We start from the raw sequence: 25,900 nt of genomic DNA, 5'->3' as shown, positions 1-25,900 counted from the left end.
CATATTTCAGTGATTGCTTCCTTAAATGAGTGAAAGAACTGGAAAAAGGGGTGCTCAAAGGGTGGGGTGGGAAGGCACTATGAAGAAGGTAGAGGGCGCTAAAGGCAAACTCCCCTACACAGGCTTCCCTGGGACAGCTCAGTGGAGTTCACACGCACACTGCAGCTAACCTATGTTGAGTGTGCCAAGTCAGATACACACATGATTACTGGATGAACACAGATAAGTAATTTCTATATGATGCTAAAATTTGGGGAGGGAAACCTGGGGCACCATGCTGCACACCTGTAAATTCCAGCTACTGCAGAGGCCGAGGCAGGAGGATCCCAAGTTCAATGCCAGTTGGGCAACTTAGTGAGACCCTGTCTCAAAAAGAGGTAGGGACGTAGCTCAATGGTAGGACTCTTGTCTAGCATGCATAGGTTTTCCCAGTATTATGCAAAGAAAAGGTGGTAGAGGGAGGTCAAGCAGCCTGGAAAAGGGTGGCTTCACCAGCCCAGCAAGGAAGGGTTTAGGAAATGCTGCCCTGGAGAAGAGGCCTGCACTGAGACTTCAGGAAAAAGGCATATCTATCAAGCAAACAGAGCTGGGAGGTGTTGGAGAAAGGGCAACAGGATCAAGCTGGCTCTGCAAGGTCAAGGGCCTGATGTAGATCACTGAGAGCTGAGGTCATCTCAGAATTACTCAAAAGCTGAGCTCAGCCGGGACTGTCAGCAGGAGCGCCCAGGAGTTTGGGTGTTCTTCTTCTAGCAGGGAGGGAGTCGAAGTCTGTATGCATCCCCAAACAGTAACTGCCATGAAGGCAGAGTGTGGTTATATACATTTTATCCCGGCACCTCCCGTAGAGCTTGATGCGTAATAGGTGTTCAAGAATTATATGTTGAATGAAGGAATGAATGAATGGAGGTGGGCAGAGAGTAAGGGTGAGTCACACCTGAGGACCTCGGTTTTCCCAGAGATGAAGATGTTAGACTTTCCTCTGAGAATTAGACGAGGTGAGTGGACACTCTCTGCGGGTGGCAGGGGGGCAAAGGGCAGTACTAGGAATCTGCATGATCTCAAGACTTCTGTAGTGAAGTCTTCTGCCTGGGTAAACAGGTGGCAGTTAGCATTGAGGACCCAGGGCATAGAATAAGGGGTGCAAAGGACCTTGAAAATGTGTAAGAAGTGGGGGAGTGGAGGGAAGAAGGGACTGACCAGAGGTCAGGGCCAAGGTCAGAGATAGTCCAGGTAGACGTGGGGGAAATTGGAAAGTTAGAGGGTCGAGTCAGAAGGTGGATTACTGGAATTTAAGATGACGTATGTGGGTCAAATTCAGGCAATGACAAATTCCAGGGCACGGTGAGGATGTGGATTGTTGAAAGGCAAGTTTCAATTACTTGCAGGAGGTTGTCCAAGAAAGAGACTGTGGGTGTGGGTATGGCTCTTTGTTGGCAGTGGTCGTGTCTCTATTTCCAACAAGTCTGTTGTGGAAACATACTTTTCAGAATTTTCTGTTACAATAATCAAATCTCTATTAACTGCCTTTTCCACTGAAGTGCTACTTATTTAAAGTAGTGCACACATTTTTTGATTCCTTCATATGGACAGAATTTCTCAATACTAAGGGTAAGGAATTAGATGCAGGGAGCAGTTACAGTGGTAAAGAAACTTAATTGATTGGAGATATCCAGCTCCCGAGACTAAAGAACATTGACAACACATCAGAAGTATTATGAGTCCAGAAGACAGTAATCACAAATATTTCCATAGCATTTCCAGCACCAGGGGCTGCCCTAGAGGTTTTACATGTATAAACTGACTTCATCCTCCCAATGGCCCTTTGAGACAGGCACTCTCCTTATTACCAGTTTACAGTGAGGAAACTGAGGCCCAGAGAAGTCAAGTAACTTTCCTGGAGGTTAAACAGCTAGAATATCCAAAACCAGGATTTGATCCTAGGTAAATACTGCAAATTCTGCAATGAGGAGTTAGTCCCTTTGCCTTTGCAAAGGAGACGAAGGCTAATACCTCACTTGCTCCAGGCTAATAAGTCATGGACCTCCAAGCCACGGTGGTTCATGTGTCCAGGAGATGACCTTTGCTTGTGAAAATGATCTCTGGCCTTCACAGTCTTCCTTTGTGGAGCAAGAGCTTCAGAAGAACTTACCAGTGGCAAGGAGTAGTTGCTCAATAGGTGTTTGTGGAATAAACAAATGAATGAAGATTGCCACACTCCCGGGTGTCACAATTGGCCAATAGGATGCATTTTACAGTTGAGTAATTCCAGATAAAGACAGGAACATGGTGTTTATAAGCTGCCCTTGGTGTAGGAGAATGTGAAGAAACAAGGGGAAAGGGAGAGACTGGGGACCCTGACCAGAGGGGACTTGCAGAAGGTGGCAAAAGGAGCTGAAACCACCAGGGTGGGAGCCCCTGCCCACAGGGCTGGCTTGCAGATGGGCAGAGTTTCAGCGGCTGACATCTTCATTTCCTGCCCCTAGCTTGGTTTCAAAAAACCAAAGGGACACCTGGGGCCCTCAATAAATATTTGTCCAGCTCATGAATGAGTAAAGGCGAGGCAAGGGGTGTGTTTTGAAAGCCCATGCTGGCCAACCACACCCCAGCAGTCGCAGCTGGATAAAAACTCTCCCTCCCGAGGCCGACTCCAGGGAAGAAACTCTCAGGTTGCAGCGGCCTCACTGGGTCACAGGACTGCAAGAGCGGAGCCATGCCCAGGTACACGGTGCACGTGCGCGGGGAGTGGCTGGCAGTGCCCTGCAGGGATGCGCAGCTCACGGTGGGCTGGCTAGGCCGCGAGGCCGTGCGGCGCTACATCAAGAACAAGCCAGACAACGGTGGCTTTGCCTCCGTGGACGCCGTGCAATTCCTCGTGCGCCGGTGCAAGGGCCTGGGCCTGCTGGACAATGAGGACCTGCTGGAGGTGGCCTTGGAGGACAATGAGTTCGTGGAAGTGGGTGAGTGGCCTCAGGGGAGGGGAGCAAACTGATGGCAAGATAGCTGGACTTTGTCCTTCTAGGACTGGAAGGAGGCTCTCTTGTCACTCCCATCTCAGGGGAAATGATAAGAAGAGGAGCACTTGTTGATTCTTGGCTCTGGGCAGACACCTGCCAAACTGCCATGCCTCTGTGAGAGAGGTCGGCTTCTTGTCCCCCTTTGACAGACAGTAAGTCAGTCAGCCAGTAGCACTGCAGTCAGGGATCTGGAAGTGACAAAGCCTAACTTGAACTCAAGACTGCAGGTTTGAATCCCTTTGCAGTTAACAAATCATTTCAAAGGTTCTTTTGCCGGTGGAGAGACCTCACCAGGCAGGACCTCAGGGGCACAGAAGAATCAGAGGTTCAGATTTAAAAGCACAGCCAGGAGCCAGGAAGGAGGTGGCAATTAGATCTTGAACTTTCATTTAAACACCTGTATCTCTATCTCTCTGCCTTTGCTCTCCGGTGTAAAGATGCTAAGAGCACTTGAAAGCACTGGAAGTTGTTTTAAAGCAGCTGTTCCTATAGACTCCAAGGGCAATTGATGGACTTTTCTTGGTTTAGCAGCAGCCCAGCTGTAAGTTTTGGGCCATAAGGCTCTCTCTTGCTTGTCGTTTCAGTCATAGAAGGTGATGCAATGTCCCCTGACTTCATTCCCTCTCAGCCAGAAGGAGTTTACCTGTATCCTTTCCTGCAGGATCTTGCTCAGCTCTGGGGGCTACTGGGCCATAGTGGGGCTGGGGCTTTTCCATGCTCCCCAATCTTTTCCTTTACCTGGTTTCAGATACAGCAAATACCGGGAGCCTGAAAAGGTAGGCTGCAAACCACTTTCCCCCTTAGGGCTTTCCCCAGCTCTGTGTATTAGGGAAAGGGAGCTTGGAAATGCATTACTATGCTTTTGCATTTCAAACCCTCCTTTTCCAGCCTCTACTTCTTTTTTTCCTTTGCAGTACTGAGGATTGAATCCAGGACTGTCCACCTGCTAGGCATTGAGCTCCATCTCCACCTCTTTATACCTTATTTTGAAACAGGGTCTGGCTAAGTTGCCTAGGCTGGCCTCAAACTTGCGATCATCAGCTACTCAGCCCCTGGCGTAACTGGGATTATAGGGGTGCTCCACCACCTGGTCTCCAGCCTCTTCTTAAGCAAGCTGCTTCTAAAATTAGAACATTAATGTTTCACAGCAGTAGAAAGATCTCTGGAGTGTCAAAGTTCAATCCTCCTGGAGGCTTCTTGGTTGGAGCAAGTAAGCTGTTCATACCCACTGAGATTCCCTTCTTTTACAGTACATTGACTTAGATGGGGACAGTCTGACCACAGAGGATCTGGTCAACTTGGGAAAGGGACACTACAAAATAAAGGTATGGTGGGAGAGAGGGAAGGACATCCTTGGGCCATTTCCACCGAAGTCTTGACATGGAAGCCTTCAACATGCTCAGTTCTGACCAACGTTTTCCTAGCTCACTCCTATTGCTGAAAAGAAGGTGCAGAAATCCAGGGAAGTCATAGACAGCATCATAAAGGAAAAGACTGGTATATTTTTCTCTTTATGTCATGAAATTTTTTTACAGTCCAGAAAACCTCTGGCATCTAATTGCATAATGTCTGGTTTTGTATTCTAGTTGTTTACGGCATTACTACGGGTTTTGGGAAGTTTGCCAGAACCGTCATTCCTATCAATAAACTACAGTAAGTTTGAAACACACGTGCACTCACCTTCCGGTCACCCCTATCTTTGAATTTTTTTTCATCAGAGGAGCTCACTGATGTTTGCCCTAACTTACAGATGAGCAGGGTGAGGCTTGGGTTAACTGGCATATTAATTGTTCGTGAAAACACGGAGTGGCCGGTTTCTTTCATTGCATCTGACTGCCCTTCTAAGGAAGTTACTCTTCTTGCCTTGTCTTCCCAGCTGGGGGCACATTTTCACCTGGCGCTAGCTAAAGGGGTTTTTAACTTTCTCTTTCCAGGGAACTTCAGGTCAATTTGGTTCGTTCCCATTCTTCAGGTAAATTATGCAGCGCATGGGGTGCTTCCAAGTTCTTGTTTGCTACCTGAATAAAATGTAACACCATATGAGTCATCTGGTGACAGCCGTGAACAGTTAGTGTGTTCCAAGGACAAGGTGCTGGAGTGGAGGAAGGAAAAGTGATGGCAGCAGATCAGACGGCTTTTAGGCTGAACCTCAGAAAAAGGAATGGGCCAGGTGGAGGTGTGGGGTTGGCACTCACATTTCCCATCTTTCGGAGACAGGGGTGCATTCAGGAGAGGAGATGAAGATGGGAACTCAGGGATTGAGTTAGGATGGGTGAGATGAGTGGCGAAGTCTATCAAGACTCAGTGCCCATCACGCTGAGGACGAGTTCCTACTGAGGAATCACAACACTGTGTATGTGGTTGGGGGCCGGGGATGGTGCTGGGTAACACCATTCTAAACGTTTTTGGGAGGCTGGGGTTCACTGAGGCATTCTAGGGAGGGAAATTGAGAAGGCAAATCTGAGGCTTTGCCTTTGTCTGGAAGCTGAGGCTTCGAGAAGCAAGCCAGGTAGCAGAGAGAGCCAACCAGCCAGCTACGGAGAGCAACAGGAAACTGGAAGGACGAGGGGAAAGACCGGAGAGAGGAGGCAGCTGAGAGGTAGGAAAGGGCTCGGTTTTCTTGGGGAAAATGTCCATTCTATTTTGCAGGTGTTGGGAAACCACTCAGTCCTGAGAGGTGTCGGATGCTCTTGGCCTTAAGGATCAATGTCTTAGCCAAAGGATACAGTGGCATTTCCCTGGAGACCCTCAAACAAGTTATTGAAGCATTTAATGGTAAGGGAATGAAGCCCCAGACCAATCTTCCATGGAGGCTGGGCATGTCTCACACAGTGGACTTGATTGACTGAGGAGTCAGCTAATGAGACAAAAACGTCTGGTAAGAAGGAAGAGGGCTAGAAGAGGCTCGGGGAGCAGAAGGGGTGTCAGTTCTTCCTGTGAACTTTAACCTACCCTTCAGCACCCTTCACACTCAGCACTTGGCATCTTGAAGACTAGAATATGCCCCTCAAGTCTGCACTAAAATTCAGGACTAGACAGAACCTTCCATTAGGTTGTTCCTGAAGCCCTAGCTGTACTTGAGGAATTGACTTTCCTTATGCCATAAGGTGAGGCCACACGCTGCCTGGGGTGGAGGAGTTCTTCCCTGGCAAGGTCAGGATAACCAGAGTGAAGGAAGTGCCCTTTAAGCCCCTGGTGGCCACCTCTCTTGCAGCCTCCTGCCTTTCCTACGTTCCAGAGAAAGGCACTGTTGGTGCCAGCGGAGACCTCGCCCCGCTCTCTCATCTTGCTCTTGGGCTAATTGGAGAAGGGAAGATGTGGTCTCCAAAGAGCGGCTGGGCGGATGCTAAATATGTAAGCTCTTTACAACAAATTCCATCCACAGCGACTTCCCTAGGCTGGATGCCGGGTGTTCTCGAGGGCTTTCTGTCCCTTCATCCTTACGACAGCCCAGTGAGGGAGTCACGGCTATGCTTATGTTATAGATGAGACAACTCAAACTTAGAAGTCACACTAGCTGAGGCCATTAGCCTCCCTACCCATCTGTCAGCCTCCTGGGTTTGGGGATCACCTTGCTGAAAAACTATAGCTGTTAGTGTTAACTAGGAATTGACTCTGCACCCATAATACTTCTGGTGATTTCGGGGAGGTCTAACACTGTCCCCGTTGTCTTTAGGAACTGGTTTTAGTAATGCAGAACTGTGGGCCATTGCACTGACTATGTGGCCTCCTTCAAACTCCCTCCCTGGTGGTTAATCAGAAAAGTGTTTTCAAGAAAGCTTCAGTGTTTTCTCATCCATCAACAAATTCCGTCAGAGCAGCCTGAAGTACCATTTACTGGGAGGTCCCCTAACAGTGAAAGAGACAGAGGGTCAAGGAGGAGGAAGAAGTTCAGGGGCTAGGTCCTCATGTGGGGTCAGGTTCTAGATCATCCTTCCTGCATACTGCCTCATCTTGATCATGGACAGGGTTTCCCCGGCCACCTTCACACCACAGTCATCCTGGCCCTTCTAAACCACAAATCCAAGAACGTTCTGCTTAAAACCGGTAATGCCTCCCATTGTCTTTAGGATAAAGTGTGAACTTAAGGTGGCTTCCGGGGTCGTGTTCATCACGTGACCCTCTAATCCCCCTTCCCAGGGTTCTCCTCACAGACACCAGGTTGCTCGCAGCTGGAGTGTGCGGGCACTTGGCAGAACCCAGCACAAGCACAGCCTCCCACCTGCCTCACTCCTATTTCTCCTTCTGGAAAGTCCTCTAGGAATCTTCCCTCTGTGCTCCTCTGGGCCTTTTCCTTACCCCTCGAGTCCCTCGTGCCTGTCCTCGCTGCTTTCCTGGCAGCTCATTGATCTCATCCCAGTGTGCCCTACGCACTTCCTACATCCTGGGAGCACGCCACATGCTGTTGCCCCTGCGTTTGTCTGTCTCCATTTTTCTATCCTCAGCCCCAGCCTCACCTGGAGAAGAGAATCCGGCATGTGATAGGTACTCAAATCTTCTCGTGAGAGGGACTTAGATACTAAGTAGTATTGGCGCTATCTTTCTCCTACTTCCTCTTCCTTCTTTCCTTGAGTGACCTTACTTAGTGACTCTCTTTACTTGTTTTGTTTCAGGTAAAGGTTATTCTTCCTCTTTGCTGCAAGATTCTGTCTCTATCTGGTGGAGGGGATTCCATAACCCCCTCTTCATGGATGCACACACATTTATCACTCAAGCCCTGTGCCAAGTTCTGCCAGGGGTAGAGAACGGAGAGATGAGAGTGGGAGATGGTTCAGGTCAAGCTCAGAGGCAGGGACAGACATAGGTCCGGACAGATATACCTGCCCAGACATAGCCTAGGGCAGGTATGTCTGGAGCCAGCAACAATAAAAGTGAGTCACAAGGTATAAAATGAACACAAAGATCCTAGAAACCAAAATTCATTCTGTAAATGACAGAGTCCCTGGTTTAAGTACAAAAAATATTTGAAAGACAAGTCTGTCTTCAGACTAAAGAACAGAACTAGAAAATATGAGCAGAGCCAATTCATGCAGGTCTATTCTTTTATAAGGTGGACCTTTGGCCTTAAAGGCCTTTTATTGAATCCCAAATGAAATCAGAAATGGGCTGGTATTTCACTTAATAATCATTTTCATACTTTGAATCAATCTATAGGTCCTGGAAGCTCATGGATTGAAACCAGTTGTCCTGAAACCAAAAGAGGTAATGAGATTCAAGGGAAATTTGTTTGCATTAGCAAGTCTTTACATGTGCACTATCGTCAGTGGACCATCACACTCTCTGAAACAAATGTGACTTACGTGTCTGTTGGATGTTGCTTTCTGAAGAAAGAGCCCCTCTGTGAACATGTAAGATTCTTCATGACACAAATGCTTTGAGTTATCCTAAACTTCAAATCTAGTTCTCTAAGGATTCCTAAGAGATACTCTCAGCCCAGGTTCCTTAAGATGCTCTTAAAAGATGTTCCTTAAAAGGCTTGAACCTGGCTTTGTTTTAGAATGTCTCTTCTACAACAGTGAGAAACTAGAGAAATGCAGCATAGTAGAGTCAAAAGATTGTATGTGCTGTCTACACTCCAGAGCTACACGGCTGTCTTGAGAATGGGGATACTCAACAGGTATTCCATTTCTCAGATTTGTACTCACATACGATGGCACATATTCTTCAATCGTTCAAAAAACATTACTGCCCTGCTCTTTGGAAACATGGATAAACAGTTCAGTCGACTGACTAATATTTCTCTTCCAAAAGCAAAAGCCATTTTTATTTAGGTCCATTATAATAGATACACTAGAAAACTTTTCTCTCCTTCCCCAAAGGGCCTGGCACTCATCAATGGGACACAGATGATCACCTCCCTGGGCTGTGAAGCTGTGGAGAGAGCCAGTGCCATCGCCAGGCAGGCTGACATCGTGGCGGCCCTGACCCTGGAGGTGCTGAAGGGAACCACCAAAGCCTTCGATACGGGTCAGCGAGTTCTTCCCTTCAGTGGGGTTCATCCAACAGAGCTGGTGGGGCAAGTTGGCGGCAGACTTTAGGCATGGGAATTGTTGGGTCGGAGAAGAAAGGGAAAACCCAGATGCCCACGGTGCACCCAGTACTGCCAAAGCTTCCACTAAGTTATGCCACACTTGATCCTTGCAACGACCTTGTTTACAGACACTGACCTTGGGAGTTAAGTGACCTGCCCAGATCACACAGTGCATGTGTCAAACTAGATATTGTTTGAGGAAACTGTTTGCAGGACTTTAAAACTAGAGTAGGATCAGGATTGACCTCGATTCGAAAATTGGGAGAGAAAAAGTATAGGAGTAGCTAGTTGAGAAAGCAGAGAATTTTAAAGAGCCCCTACTATATAAGAAGTAGGACAGAAAACTATCTAAAACTGACTTAGTTAAATGAGCCCACTATTTGAGCTCCCTGCTATCATTAGCCCAGTTCTTTGGAGTATCTTGCATTCAATTCTTAGTGGGATCAACATGTAGCCTGCACTCTAGTATTTAAAGTACAAAAGAATAAAGTCAATAAGGAAAAAATTTGCTTTGGGAATTGAGTTTCTAATTTTGAATGTTGGGAAGGACTCCTGGGACTTTTGAGGACTGTGGCAACTTGAATGGTCCTGAGCCGTGGATTGTAGTTTATTCTAATACCATTTCTCAGATCTTTTCACCTTCCTCAATTCTAGACATCCACGCTGTCCGCCCTCACCGGGGTCAAATCGAAGTGGCTTTTCGGTTTCGGTCACTGTTGGACTCGGATCACCACCCTTCAGAGATAGCAGGTGTGGGCATGTTTATGTGAGTGAACTTATTTGCTTGGGTGTTCTTGCGGGAAGAATGGGTAAGAGGTTCCCTTCTCCTACCCCCTCTTCCACAGAGAGCCACAGGTTCTGTGACCGTGTTCAGGATGCATACACCTTGCGCTGCTGTCCACAGGTAAGAGAGAAAGCAAGGCCCCTGACCAAGTTTCTTTTCTTTTCCCAAATTCAGCAGACAAAATGGAAACAGAGGTGTTAGAAACCCATGTCATGACCAATTATAATCCAATTTTCTTTAGTACCTGTATGAAAAATTATGTACATCCTGCCTTCATTTCTCCAGTTATTAAAAATTCTGCTCCTGTGCTAAACCAGTTTCTTCTAAAGCGCTTTCCTTAACCTGCTTTCAGAGTCCAGTAGACAACTTGCTTTGTTGATTAAGCACAACAATTCAATAGAGTTAAAAGACTTTTACTGGTTTGCCTTGTTAGATAAATCTTGAACCAGCTGGTTAAGCATGTGCATGGGAGGGTCTCATTCTACCTTTCAAAATTCAAGTTCCAGTCCATGATTATACCTTATCTGCCTCTTATGTAAATTATCATAAATTAATATGTGAGTCTTAACTTTAAAATATGCAGATGAGATGCGCTGGTGTTAGCCATCCTGTTTTGCAGATATATTAATTCACAGGATTTGATTGAGAGATTAAAAGGCATTTCAAAAAATTATATGTCAGTTTGTGCCAAGTTCCAGTCTAAAGTATACTACTGAGTCCTCCTTAGGGTAAATACTGTCATTTCCTTTACTCAGCAAATCCTATTCTGGCTAGCTTATTACATAGAACAAAAATATTTACAGGAAAGAATTGCCAAACTAATTGGTTTAAGGACTTTCTGATAGTCTAAGAATGACAGCTGACTCTATGTGACAGGCACCACAATCAGTGTCTTCCATGTGTTAATTCCTTACATTTTCCCGTTTAATCTTCCTATGAGATAGGTACTTTGTCCCCTTTGGCAGTAGGAACTTAGAACAGAATTAAGTACCTTGGCTGAGGTAGCTCAGCTAGATCTTTACTTCTTGACATCTGGAAGAAGCCAGATGGCAGGTGCTGGTGCCGGGTGGCCTCCTTGTGTGTGAGTATCTTTTAATGTGATTACTTTGTGCTCCGTAAACTTAACCTGTTTGGATAAGAGCCATCATCTGAATGAGCTCTGTGAGTCACGTCTAAGAGTTTGCCTGCCTATCTTGTTTACTTCTCACATGCCGTAAGGTGAGTTTTATCATCTGTTTTCCATTTCTGCTTCAATTATAAACTTAAGTAACCTGCCCATGTGCTATCACATCCTCCCACGTCCTCCCACGTCCTACCTGAAAGCCAAACCTTCTATACCTGGAGTTGACATCCTTTCTCCTACACCCTGATGTTTGGTAATCAATTGTTCTGATGTAAATTCATATTATAATGCATTTATTCTAATTTGTTTTAATGAGAACTCAGAAGATTTATCCAGGCCCTTTTCCTATTCTAAATGAACCAAGCATAATTTTCATGGTTGTAACTTTGAAGCACTTTTCTGGGGAAAGACTGAAGATGTTATCTTAGAAGAATATTGGCATTCTTACTGGAATTAATTTGTTATATATTATTTTGATTGTATTTCAGATCCATGGCGTGGTGAATGACACCATAGCGTTTGTGAAAGACATCATCACCACAGAACTGAACAGTGCAACAGATAATCCTGTATCTTTTGAATGTTGCTAATCTGCGTTTATAGGATACCAGGTGGTAATTTTAGGATTTGCTTAAGCAGTCATTTTTCAGAGCATTTCAGTTCTATCATTTCAATTCATAGGTCCCTGAGGCTCAGAGGTTCAGGGACTTTCTCCAGGTTGGAGCTGGTAAGTGACAGAAGCAAACCAATGTCCCATAAAGCTTAAGGGAGGCATTTTCGGCATTGGCTAAGATGTTTCTCACAGGCTTTCTCCCTGCAACCCACTGGTGAGGTTGTTGGTGGAGGACGAAGACCCACATCACAGACATGATTGAAGAGGCCTAGTAGGCAGCACGTGGCCTACATTTCTGTGAACCTTTCTGGGTCTAATGATGTGAGGATGCATGAAACAGAAGGCAACATTCTCACAAAATGACTAAAGGTTTATGACTTTCTCCCTCCAAGTATTTATTTTGGACTTGACTCAAGTCAATTCTTCCATATTTGTACAAATAATAGTAAGAATGTTTCCTTTCCTCCAGGATATGGATCTTCTTTCCTTTAAAGGAATTGCTTATCTCAGAGTTATGTCAATTTTGCTATGGGATGTTCTGATGGTTTCATTCTCTGGAAGATGAGGTGATCTGTCAGGGGTACAATATTCACAGAGACAACACTGCCTTTTAAGACAGGCAACCCCTTAGGAATCTCTTCTTCCCATTCCATGTCTGCCTTCCTAATTAATGCTGGAGAAAATGCCGAGTTAACACCCTGAAAGCAGTTCATTGCCTAGGTTAGCAGATGGTCACACAATACCTGTGCAAGTTTTCTCATGAGCATTTTTAGTGTGTTTTCTGACAAAACTATCTTAGGATGTGTATTTTAGATTCTCTTATATTGCTTCGCAGTTAATTAAAACTCACACTAAATAATCCTTGGGATTGTGGATCTCTCAGCTCACCTCAAAGAGCCCCCCCACTCCTGGCCACCAAAGTGGAATAGTAGTGTTGGTGAACTCTGCTGAATCTTATCTCATGTATCCATTCTTGCATAGGGGAGAGGTATCTATTCTACACTACATAATTTAGACCTTAAAGGGCACTGTATAGAGTTTTTGAAAAGACAAGAAAAAATTACTATTAAATTGCTGGATTGGGGGAGGGGATAAGTTTTTTATTTTCTCAATGAAAGACTTCATTATGAATTTTCAATAGGCTCATAATTGGGAGTTCTCCTGAAAGAATATATTCCTTAATTTTCTTTTCTTTCTTTCTTTTTCTTTCTTTTTTTTTTTTGATACCAGAGATTGAACTTAGGGGCACTCAACAACTGAGCCACATCCCCGGCCCTATTTTGTATTTTATCTAGAGACGGGGTCTCACTGACTTGCTTAGTGCCTCGCTGCTGCTAAGGCTGACTTTGAACTCAAGATCCTGTTTCAGTCTCCCAAACCACTGGGATTACAGGCGTGCGCCACTGCACCTGGCTATTCCTCAATTTTCTATTTCAGATCTAGAACACCTGTTACACAGTGCGAATATTAAAGTCTAATTGCTATAATTCAATAGCCAACAGATAAATTCAGAACAACTCGAGGCCAGGCCTAATCAGTTTCTAGTTGAATGCATAGAAAGAGTCACTCCAAACTTGACTAATTTAATGTAACACATGCAACACCAGCTCTTTGAAGGTCAGAATGTTTCTCACACACAGTAAGTTCCCCGTTAATAAGTAGTGAATAATTGTCCCTCAGTTTCCATGGGGGACTGGTTCCAGGATCCCCCTGTAGATACCAAAACCGGCAGATGCCCAAGTTCCTTTTATATAATGACATAGTATTTGCACATAAACTATGCACATCCTTACATGCACTTCAAAACATCTCTAGGTTACTTATAATACCTAATATAATATAAATATTGTACTGCATTATTAGGGAAGAATGACAAGAAAAAAGTACGGACACATTCAATACAGACACAACTTCTTTCCAAATATTTTCTTTTCTTTATTTTTTATTGTTATTCTTTGGTAGTAGGGAGGATTGAACCCAGAGCTTGGTGCATGTTGGGCAAGTGCTCTGCCATTGACCTATATCCCCAACCTTCCACATATTTCCAAACTGAGATCAATTAAATCTTCAGATGCAGAATCTGGGTATAAGGGTCAATTGTATTCTTTAGTCCAGTAGGTGAAAATGAACTCTTTGGAACTTGGAAAGAGGATCTGTCTTTGCCTGGATGCTTGTCGGTTTATGAAAGGCTGGAATTATCTCTGAGTAACACTGTTCAGTGAGTCTAATGTTGCCTCTTACTTGAATGGATTTGGGAAGATCCATTGTTTGCCAGCTGTTGTTGAACACTGGCACAGGATTATCGATTAAAGATTCCCAGCATCAATTGTTTCAGATATTCTGATGGTTGCTCATCAGCCCTGTCTTCCATTCAACAGATGCTTCCTTGGGGTACAAGCTCACAGTAGCCACTGAAGATACAGAATTTACTTTCAAAGTTTCAGCTTATGCAGTTTTTGAGTGCAAGTACCAATCACCAGATTAGGACATGATGGTGCTTGGGAATCTCTGACCTCAAGAGAAGACACAATTTCATACTCCATGTTTCTGTGGCCCCCAGGGTGCGTACCCAATTTACCTTGAATTTTTTTTCTTTTGTGCTCTTTTATGTCAACGTGATTTCAGGAAGACTGTCTCTTTCCCTTTACCCCACATCTGTACAAGGACTACCACTTCAATGTTAAAAATCAGCAGGTAGGGCAGGAGTTAGACTTGAAGCTCCTTTCAACCTTAACCTGTTTTCAAAGATGGTCTTTGCCAGCCGGGGAGAGACAATTTCCGGAGGAAATTTCCATGGTGAATACCCAGCCAAAGTAAGCTCTTTAAAATCACACCCAACCCAGAATGCATATTCCAGTACAGGCCAACTGAACTGCTAAATTCTTTCAGGCCCTCGACTATTTGGCCATTGGCGTCCATGAACTTGCTGCAATTAGTGAAAGAAGAATCGAAAGGCTGTGTAACCCCTCCCTCAGCGAGCTGCCTGCCTTCCTGGTGGCTGAAGGTGGTCTGAACTCTGGTTTCATGATAGCCCACTGCACAGCTGCAGCCCTTGGTGAGGACCCTGCCCTTTTGGAACTCAAGTTCCTTAAACTAGGTCCCTGAAGCTTCAAGTGTAGTCCTGGGTGCTTATTGGAATCCTGGGACTTCAGGACCCACCCCAACCTCAGTATTTGCATTATAGCAAGATTGCTGAGACTTGAATGTGCACAATCAAGTTTGAGAGGCCCCAGCGAAGGCTTCCCTCACCTCCCAGAGATATCTCTGCCCATCACCAAACCCTTGCTTAAACTCAGAATGTTCACTTAGGTCATGCTGAGCATTTTGAACTGTTAAATCTTCTTGCACAAGACCAGTAGGTCCAGCCTCAGCCCTCAGACACCACACCTGAATTCTAATTTTGTTGCTTCTGCTTACACAGGCAGGCAGGTTGTTCTCCACTAACTGAACCTGTTCTCATGTCTTTTTTCTCCAAGTCTCCAGGGCATACTAAATGCTTCCAGTATTTTCAGTTTGGCCTTGCAATCAATCTGAGGGTTTCAAATGCTTCATCCCTGCCTTACCTCAGAACTCACTAGAACTTTAGAGTCCGTCTCACTTTGGGAGAAAATTGACTTGTTTCCTTTTCCCAAAGTAATTTCGTACCATCTGGTGCTCGGGTCATGGCCAAGAGCTCGAGGAGACCATCTTCCATGCTCTGAAGACTTTGGGGGAAGCCACATGTCATTAACTTGCACTGGTCTCTTGCAGTTTCTGAGAACAAGGCTCTTTGCCACCCCTCATCTGTGGACTCCCTCTCTACCAGTGCTGCCACGGAGGATCACGTCTCCATGGGAGGGTGGGCAGCCAGGAAGGCCCTCAGGGTCATCGAGCACGTAGAGCAAGGTAATATACTTATAAAATCCCCACCAGTAGCAGCAGCAGCAACAGGAAACTCATTAGAAAGGCAGATTCTCAGATTCCCTCCCAGACTGGCTGAACCAGAAACTCTAGAGAGAGGACAGGAGCAACTTCTGTTTAAAGAGTCTGTTTAAAGAGGTGACTGATGCTTGCTGAGAATTAAGAACCAAGGAACTATGCCAAGATCAACTGGTTCCTTGGATTTTTTAAAAATGAAACTTTTAAAAAACATTCAGAACTGGAGAGACTAGTACCATGAAGCCTTGGCCAACAGCCAACACGATTGCTTCATCTTTTCTTTCACTTTTCCTGAATTATTTTCGAGCCAATCCCCAGGGTCATTTCATTTTATTCCTTCATCCTTCCTCTCTTCAGTATGATGCTTTCTTATCTACCAAGATGCCATTATCACATCCAACACCATTCAATGTTAAGTCTTGGTGTCACCTCCAAATGCATATTCAAAATTTCCCAATTCCAGGGTCTCAATGTCTTTACAGTGGGTTTGCTCAAGTCAGGATTCAAGAACCATGTTTTAAATTTGGTTGTCATGATTTTAAACTTCTTTTAACACTCCCTCGTTCTTCTTTATTTTCCCCACCTTGTGCCTAATGGAAAAGTCAGGTTAGTTTTCCTGTAGGAAGACTGACATTCTGGATTTACTTGTTGGCTTCCTTGTCATGTCCCTTTGAACCTGGCATTTGTCCCAGGCATTTCCTGTACATTGCAGTTGACTATAAAGAGTCACTAAATTTTAGGTCCAACTTGTGTGACAAAGTTGCATCATGGAGACAGCACAAATACTATTGGCTGGTCAAAGAATATAACTATTTTAAGATAAATGTAAAGACTGAATATTCTTTTTTTGGAGGGAGTAAGAACTGTTTTGAGATATTTTCACATATCTTACAATTCACCAATTTCAAGGGTACAGTTCAGGGATTTTAGTGTATTCACAGAGTTGTGCAACCATCACCATAATCAATTTTAGAACACGTTCGTCAGCCCAAGGAGAAACCCCAGACCCTCTATCACCTCCCATTCTCCCTACTCCCTTTAATCCTAGGCAACCACTGACTTGCTTTCTGTCTCTATAGATTTACTTATTCTTGACATTTTGTATCAATGGAATCATACAATATGCAGTCATTTGTGACTGGCTTCTTTCACTTAGCCTAATATTTTCAAGATTCATTTATGTTGTAACAAGTATGTGTTAGCTGTAGCATGTATCAACACTTCATTTCTATTTAAGGTCAAATAATGTTCAATTGTATGGATAGGTCACATTTTGTTTATCATTTCATCAGTTGAGGAACATTTGGATTGTTTCTACCTTTTGACTCATATAAATAATGCAACTGTGAACCTGTACAAGTTTTTGTGTGGACATGTCTCCGTTTCTCTAGAGTGGAGTGCTGGGTCAGATGCTAATTCTGTGTTCATTTTTTTGAGGAACATTCAGTATGTTCCAAAATGGCGGTACTGTGTTACATTCCCACCAGCTGTTTTTTTTTATATTATTTTTTTTATTTTTACAGACTACATTTTGATTCACTGTACACAAATGGGGTACATTTTTTCAATTCTATGGTTTGTGCACGATGTAGATTCATACCATTCGTGTAATCATACTTGTACATAGGGTAATGATGTCTGCCTCATTCCACCATTTTTCATACCCCACCTCCCTCTCATTTCCTTCTACATAATCTAGAGTTCCTCCATTCTTCTCTCACCCCCACTTCCCCACCCTCATTATATATCATCATCCACTTATCAGGGAAAACATTCAGCCTTTGATTTTTGGGGATTGGTTTATTTCACTTAGCATGATATTCTTCAATTCCATCCATTTATTTGCAAATGTCATAATTTTATTCTTCTTTATGACTGAATAATAGTCCATTGTATATATATACCACAGTTTCTTTATCCATTCATCTGTTGAAGGGCATTTAGGATGGTTCCACAATCTATCTCTTGTGAATTGAGCTGCTGTAAACATTGATGTGGCTGCATCACTATAGTATGCTAATTTTAAGTCCTTAAGGTATAAGCCAAGGAGTGGGATAACTGGGTCAAAAGGTGGGTTCATTCCAAGTTTTCTGAGGAATCTCCACACTGCTTTCCAGAGTGGCTGCACCAATTTGCAACTCCACCAGCAGTGTAAAAGTGTGCCTTTTCTCCCACATTCATGCCAACATCTATTATTGTTTGTGTCCTTGATAATAGCCATTCTAATTGGAGTAAGATGAAAACAGAGTTGTTTTAATTTGTATTTGTCTAATTACTAGAGATGTTGAACACTTTCTCATATATTTACTAATCGCCTGAATATCATCTTCTGTAAAGTGTCTGTCCAGTTCCTTGGCCCATTTATTGATTGCGTTCTTTGTATTTTTCCACCAGCAGTGTTTGTGGTCCAACTTCTTCCACATCTTCACCAGGACTTGTTATTATCTATCATGGTGCATTTAGAATGTTTACTCTTCAGACGCTTCCCCCATTGCCCATGTTGCTTGGACCAAACGCTTGAAGAGTTGTCTTTATCTGTCCTCATGTCTTCTCTCCATTTCATCAGCAAATCAATCCTACCTTCCAAAGATACCAAAGCAAACCCGTCACTTCCTATTTACTCTCTTTGTTTTCACTACTGTTCTTTGGCAGTCAGCGTACACGACAAAACAGGGTGAGCTCTGACAAATATAATTCAGACCGTACCATGCCCCAGCTGAAAATTTGCCAATTACTTCCTAGGGCTCAAAACAAAATCCAGCCCTTTGTGAGGTTAATGAAGCAGGTTGATTTGGCTCTGTCTCTCATTGCCTCTTCTCTTTATCGCATGCTCTACTCTGGAGCCAGTTTGTCCTTGTACCTGTTAATGAGCACATCCTTACCTCTGCACCTTCCTGGATCTCCTGGACTTCATGGGGTTCTCTTCATCTAGGTAGCTGCCTAGCTTTCATCTCAGATGCCTTCCCATCAGCAACTGCCATCCTTTCTCCTTTTTTCTAATGGAGCGTTAGTAATTCTGTTATACTTAGGTTTATTCCTCTTTCCCAGTGAGATTCAAGTTCTACCAGGGCCAGGATCTTTGTTTGGGTCACATCCCTGAATGAGCCTGGAATTCATAAAAAAAAAAAAAAAAAAAAAGGCCTGCTATAGACTTGACATGTAAACATTTGCATGGCTATAAACTTGGCACTGGTCCAGATGATAGATCTAGCTCATCCAATATTCTCTCCATTTATATCAGGGAAGTGCAATTGGGGGGAAAAAATGACCATTTGTATTACAAACATGCTCATTACTTAAGTTGGTTTTGATTACTGATATTTAATAAATACCTTTAAAACTTGGAATCCACTGGTGCTAGATAAAAAGTATAAGATAAGAACTTACCTATTTATCACCCACTGATTATTTATTGTACAGGTAACTAGTGTGGGAGCATGGGAAGAAAATGTGCCCACCTGGTTGGAGTAGACATGTGTCTACCACTTGAGCACAGTGGGTTAAACAGTGAATGAGATGGACTTGGCTCCTGCCCTCTTGAAAATTTAAGTCTAGACAGAGAAGCAAACATTGGACAACTTGGCAACTCTTTGTAGCACTTAAGAAAATTCTAACTGAAGAATAGAGTTGTAGGGGAATATAATTGGATCTTATCTAGTCTGAAGGGACCAGAAAGGACATCTCCAAAGGAGATTAAGGATTGAATAACACATAGGGCCAACAAATGGGCATGTGGGAGGAGGTGGGAGTGGTACTAGTTTTGCAAGGGAAAGGAGGGGGTGTATGCATAAAATAAATTGTTTTGGGTTGGAGACACTTATAGGACATCCACCTACAGGTGCCAAAGTCCAGGTAAGAACTGGGATCAATGGTGAAGGTCAGGGCTATATGCACGGAGGTAGCAGAAGGCTATCTTACTGGAGGTAAGAACAGAAGAATAAAGGAAGAGAGCTTTGAGGGATGGTTGCATCTGGGGGAAAAGGGACTTGAAAATAGCCTACTGGAGGAAGGAAATGGCTTCAGGTGCTCGGGTGGGAGGAGAGAAGGGGATACACAGTCAAGAGAAGCATAAATTAGCCTTGAAGGCAGATAAAACAGAGTTCAAACTTTAAAAACTTGAGACTATATTTCTAATATATCTAAACAGAATACATTTGCAATATAAGTAGAACTGTTATTTATTTGCGTAGGATATAATTTATATGAATTATACTCTGTCAAGATAAAGAAAATAATCATATAAGGTCAGGTACTTCCATGATTCCTCAAATATTTTTATTGTGCTTAAAAAAATTTTTGGAGGGTTGAAGGTGGCCAGTAGGCTACAGGATATGAGTTTATTTCAAAATAATGGCAATCATATAAAAAAAAAAAACCTAGTTAAGTCAAGACATATTGAACCCCTTGAGTTTGTAACTATGAAGTGTATGTTTTTTAAAGCCCTAATCAATGGCTTTAGGAAAAACTGCTGGGTTTGAATAGCAAAATGCTATAGAGGTGTGACTTAATCTTTTTCTGAGATGTTTCATGTTTATCTTGCAAATATTTACTTCTCAGTTTTTTTCTCATCTTTGACATTATCAGCTCACCCTTCTTTTAAGGTAACATCATATCACTAACACTTATTAAACATTTGCAGTGTGCACTTAGTCTTGGAACTCATTTGATCTGCACCATAACCCTGTAAGTATTACTACTGTGCCAATATCAAGAAGCCAAAACAGAGATTAAAATAATGTGCTATACAGCTTTGGATGCCAATGCTAGGACTTATTCCTGATGGTTGGTTCAAGTCCACTGTCTTAACCACTCCCCTATACTGGTTATAAAAAAATGAAACTGCATCCTTGTGATTTATCACTCCTCCACTTACAAGACTATTCTATATGTGTTCCTGTGGAAGTTAGCTCAAAATGAAATCTCTGTGAGATGACAGTAAATAATTGGAGTCACATCTCTGTAATATCTGTGAAGTTGGGGACTGGGTAATGAGGTTGTCAATTAGGTAATATACCATGATTTATTCCAATCTGCTAAGTGACTTTAGATGAAAAATATTTCTGCTCACTCATCAACTCCCTATTAAACTTCTTTGATCATGATGAATGACAACTGTTTCCTATTTCCACTTTCATATAAATTTCAAATTGTGTTTAATCTTGCTATTCTCTTTGGCTTGAAACACCTGGCACATAGACCTTTGTCAAAGTTTTGAAGGAATCAGTTAATAAGCAAGTGAGTCTGTGGCTGCCCTAGAACTGATTATATGATGTTTATTTCAAGTCTTTGGATGTAAAGACTCCCAAATTTGTTAAAACTGAAATTCCTTTATAGAGAAACATAAGATACTAATTTATCTTGCCAACTTTATGTTCTTCCATAAAACAATCTTTATATGGTCTTTCTTAGCTAAAAACTCATTAAATGTTTTTAGCTAAGAATATCTTGCAATAAACCTGGAATCTTGAAATCTACATTTTTCTATGTTTGATATAGTCTAAATTATGAAGTTTAATTGAATATAATTCAAGATTAAACTATTATTATTTGCCAAGAAAACAGTTTAGAAGCTTGAAGTTGGTCAGACCATTTAAGTGGTTAACTCGAAGAGAATATTAAAAACATTTAACCTCTTGTCTTCTAATTCACAAAGCACATTATGAACTCTGAGTAGTACAGAAAGGTCACAATGGGACAGGACAAAGAATTCACTGGACCTGGAAGAAAGTTGACATCTTCTAACTCAGTATCCTCATGACACACATGTGGGGTTGGAAACTGGAGAAGTGAGGCATCTTGATAAACTGTAGATTGACTTCATAGGTCTGGGGCTCCAGATCAGGGATGGGTATTCTTTCTGACTTCCTTCCCTACCCACATGACACAAACCTGGCTAATAAACCTTGGTTAGAGGATATGAATGGAGGAAATGGCAGTTTTCCTGAGTATAGTTTACGAAAGGGCAGCTTCCTAGGTAAGTTAGGGAGTCTCACAATCTTTCCAGGTAAATGTCTCAGTTATCCCCCTCTCACCATTAAAGATACTTCCACGGGGTCAGAAAAGCAGGTTTAAAATGATAATGGATACCCAGGCAACTTCCTTCCACCAATAGACAAAGAAACAGCTACCTGTTAGTTGGCTATTGATGACTGTTGATGTTGGGTGATTTCTGTTCTTCAAGCATGAAGTCACAGGCTTTAATCAGCCATTGTCTTGGCATTTTTGTTTTAGTGCTGGCTATTGAGCTTCTTGCAGCCTGCCAGGGCATAGAGTTTCTACGGCCCCTGAGAACAACCACTCCACTGGAGAAGGTCTATGACCTGGTGCGCTCTGTTGTGAGGTAAAGCCAACAGGTTCCTGGAAGTCACACCATTTCAGAACTGTGAACCTTGGCAACACTAAACATTTGGCTGATGGATCGATATGGTTTCCTCTGTAGGCCCTGGATAAAAGATCGCTTCATGGCTCCAGACATTGAAGCGGCACACAGGCTGCTCCTGGAGCAGAAGGCAAGTTGGCTACTTGGATTATTTCTTAGTTTTTGGTTGTTATGAGAAAGTAAGGTGAGAGTGGGGAGGTAGAGAAACATTGTCATGTTCTTTTGTGTCCTGCATTCCTTGGAAGTGAACACAAAGATATGGAGGCAACTTGCAAGGCCACACAGACACCATTGGATAATCCCTCCAGTGTCTCATGTTGCACGCAAACATTGATTACCTAAGGCTTGGAGGCTGAAATGAATTTTTAACAGAGTTTTGAGACCAATATTCATGGGGAGAAAAATTAGATGAAAGGTTCATAGGTCATCACCCTCTCCAAGGTGTCCTTTTTTATTCAAAAGTACTTTCTCTTTCTGGTGATGTTGGCAAAACTACCCCACCAAGTGCAAGGGTTCACAGACCTGGGGGAAATGAAGTCCCAGGTTCTTACTTCAAAGGAGCTTTGAGTCCATCTAGTATTCAGGTGCAGCCTTGTCCCATCTTGCTGGCTGGGTTATAGGTTTTCTTTGCTGCTTATTTTCCTCTGGTTACATTGACCATAGGAGTGGATGACTGAGACAGTCTCCTAGCATGCTGATTCATCATGTGTTATATATATATCACATATATAATATCAAACTTTTGGAATAATTTGTATCATGTTCCCTAAAATCACTTGATTCCTCCCAAAACAGTCACTCTACTTCAGGAAAACAGATTTTTCTCTTTGATCCCTCATTTCTAAGTGCACCTTGTACTCTGTGAGGGGAGGCACTCACCCTCTACGCACTTTGGTGCTAGGAGAAAGGTGGAGGAGGAACTAGCTTCTGAAAGAATACATCTTCTAAGGTCAGAGAGTAGGAAAGACTTCTTGGATGTCAGTGGCAATTAGATAAAAAGCAGCTGCAAACCAAAAACTAGGTCTTAACTTGAAAAGATGTTATGCTTAAAAGAGAAGAGATTGGTGGATGGAGGAGAAACTAAGCCAGGATCTGAGGTGGTGCTTCTCAAACTTGAATGTGTACATGAATCTCCTGGGCATCTTGTGAAAAATGTATGTTTAGATTCAGTAGTTTTGGAGTTGAGCAACGAGATTCTGACCTGTCTTAGGTAATACTGATGGGGATCTGGCACAGGTCATATTTGAGTAGCAATGGTCAAAGGTACAGAGAGATAGAGCCATGGGAAAATTCAATGAACTGCCTTTTATCATTTAAGGCTTTGTTAGAAAGCACATAGTCATGGTGCACCCTTGAGCAACCATCCTTGACTATGGCCACACTGAATTTTCTAGGTTCTATTTGTTTTGCTTGCTTGTTTTGCTTTGGAAGAGAAAGCAGCTTAACACCTTCAAAACTTTAGAAACGTTTTGGACTTTGTGTTTTTAAAGTCTTTAATACAGTCAGCAACTTATTGACATAGATCATGTATCAAATGATTCAAAATAAAGCAAGTGAACAGCCACTCAGTTAGTCAGGCATACAGGATATTTTGACTTGGGAAGATGTTGATGTCTTATTGCAGGTGGAAACAGTGTTATTGATCTTTCAACTTCCTCTGTCCTCGCTGCTCAGGTTTGGGAAGTAGCTGTACCCTACATCGAGAAATACAGAATGGAGCATATTCCAGAATCAAGACCTGTTTCTCCAACAGCCTTTTCACTGGAATCTCTACACAAGACCACTAAAATCCCAGAGTCTGAGGATCTTTAATGACTTTGTCAGATCAACTTAGCAGATCAGATGACCCTTAGCTCAACACAAAAGAGTACCATATTGGAACTTTCCTGGGTAGATCAGCCCATTATATACTGCAGATCCTCTGGATCATGCTCTGGCTAAGCTGGTGGTACTATTACAGATGCTAAGTCCTGTGGTATGTTCCTATTGCTACGACTTGAGATGTTCCAGGTATCCTCAGGTGTCCACAGGTTTTAGAACTTTTCTTTCTTTCTTAACAATATCATTAGGCTACTTATTCTTAAGAATAGCTACAGTTGCAATGGGTCTAGTTTTAACTCAGTGTTAGATGAACTCAAATTTGAAAACAGATTGATAGCATTTTTTTCAAAAAAAAGAAAACTTCATTGATGAATCTTACTATTATTTTTTATTCATTTCCACAAGCTCTCTGCTAGTTGACTTTCTTTAGCTGATTGCATTATGTTATATGACAAGTGCTTCTTCATATGACCTTCTAAACAACCATTTTAAGTCGTAATTTGTTCTTAAGGTGCTATTCCTTCTATTAGTTGAATTACAGTAAAGAATAGTTCATAGGTTTTAAGCAATTAAGTACAGAGTTGGTAAAAACCCACAGGGAGTTTTATATGGAAATGAGTTAAGGAATGAACATAAAGATTGCTATTTGGGTGGCCCTTATTGTACTGTCTTTCATATTTATCAAGTAACATTACATTTATCTCTTAATTGTTCATTCATATGCTAAAGTTGAAGTTTGAAATTAGTACCTATTCACATGTCGATAGTGACCCCACCAAAATGACTCCTCATTTCACAGATAAAGGATCTGTGGAGTTGACCAACCCCCTCCCTCTAATGGTAATCATTAAAGTGAGTCCTATTGACAAAGGTCAGATGGGACTCAGGATGTGTTACCCAATCTGTTTTCCTCTCAAGAAAATAAAGAACCTACAGGGGACGCTTGAGTGTCATTGTCTAGGCGAAGAATTGGTCAGATGATCTCTTGGCATCCCAAGGCTAAGATCTGTGACTTTGCACACATCTGTACAAATGTGTGCAAAGCACTCCAAGTGCAGGTGTCTGAAACCCCGGTTCTGAGGACTGTGACTGGGAAAAGAAAAGGACAGACACACTTGCCAGTTTGCCCAGCTGAGTACAGCCTATGGTGCGCCCAAGCGTGGGTCACAGTGAGCTCTTTAGATTGTCCCTGTCCACAGGAAAGGTGGAGATCTTAGTGAAAACTGCAGCCTACAGCAGTTGAAGAAGCAAAAATTGTGCTGAGGTACTACTGGTCTACCGCAGCTGTTCTTGGTGCTATTGCTAAAAATGAAAGATGTTTATATTTCACATAAATGAAGTTTAACCATGCTTATACACAAGCTCCCATCGAGCTGGTAAACCCCAGCAAATGACTGCTCTTCACTCCAGTTTGGGGAGTGCTGGACTCCATCCACCCCTGAGGTCCCAAAGGGCACCAGGACATTTGATGCAACTCTGTTAGTGACTGACATCACCTATCTTCAAGAGATTTTCAAGGTAAATATGGAATAAACTGTTTCAATGGTATTGTTGTGGCTTTATTCTTAGGTCTATTTTTGGGGGGGAAGGAGTGGGGAGGTGCTGGGAATCAAACCCAGAGCTTTGTGTATCAAAGCACGTGTTCTCTCACTGAGCTACACCCCCAGACCCTATTTTTAGATTTTTGTGACAAAGTTTGTAACACCTCTCTAGAGAAAGGCTAGTCTAAATGTAGTTGCTTTTCATTTCTAGAAGATTCAGTCAACAAATGTTAACATGTTTTAGAAAATGTGGTGAACTCAGCACACTTTCTTTCTCTTTCTGATTGAGTAGTAGCAGCAAAAGAGGCTGAGGTGTCAGGATTCCTGCCCCCAGTGGCTCACCTGGGCTCCTTCATGTCTCAGGGCAGCCAGAAGGGCCAGCCCCAAAGCACGAGGACTTCCCAGGCTTCTGCTGCATCATATTTGCACAAGTCCTGGTGACCAAAGCAAGACACATGCCAAGCCTAGCGTCAGTGTGAGTGATACTCCAGGGCACGGACTTGTATTTGGTGTGTTTCACGGTCATTATCTACCACATATATAAAATCCAATAAAAAGAAAATAAAAATCCAATAAAAAGAGATGCTGCTCATACCACTTTAAACTCTTGTCTTATTTCTGGGCCTGGTCAGTGGATTTATATCTTTTTACTAAACACTATGGCTATCTCATAAAT

The 25,900-nt window shown here is 42.8% G+C and overlaps 1 protein-coding gene across 1 annotated transcript; it reads left to right on the top strand.

Annotated features, from left to right (window-relative positions):
* The first annotated feature begins 2,318 nt into the window (after positions 1-2,318).
* On the top strand, positions 2,319-24,339 carry Hal (histidine ammonia-lyase). Its single transcript, XM_047550154.1, has 20 exons — positions 2,319-2,957; positions 3,599-3,659; positions 3,763-3,790; positions 4,265-4,339; positions 4,439-4,511; positions 4,601-4,667; positions 4,949-4,986; positions 5,664-5,789; positions 6,229-6,368; positions 8,169-8,216; positions 8,834-8,981; positions 9,700-9,795; positions 9,891-9,949; positions 11,441-11,521; positions 14,313-14,378; positions 14,455-14,620; positions 15,316-15,450; positions 21,715-21,823; positions 21,923-21,992; positions 23,537-24,339. The coding sequence occupies exons 1-20, from the start codon at positions 2,711-2,713 to the stop codon at positions 23,672-23,674; spliced, it is 1,971 nt and encodes a 656-aa protein (XP_047406110.1). The 5' UTR covers positions 2,319-2,710; the 3' UTR covers positions 23,675-24,339.
* Positions 24,340-25,900: the final 1,561 nt, after the last annotated feature.

This window comes from Sciurus carolinensis, chromosome 4, assembly GCF_902686445.1.
Source record: "Sciurus carolinensis chromosome 4, mSciCar1.2, whole genome shotgun sequence".
Lineage (NCBI taxonomy): Eukaryota > Metazoa > Chordata > Mammalia > Rodentia > Sciuridae > Sciurus > Sciurus carolinensis.
This window is presented reverse-complemented; position numbering and strand designations above follow the sequence as displayed.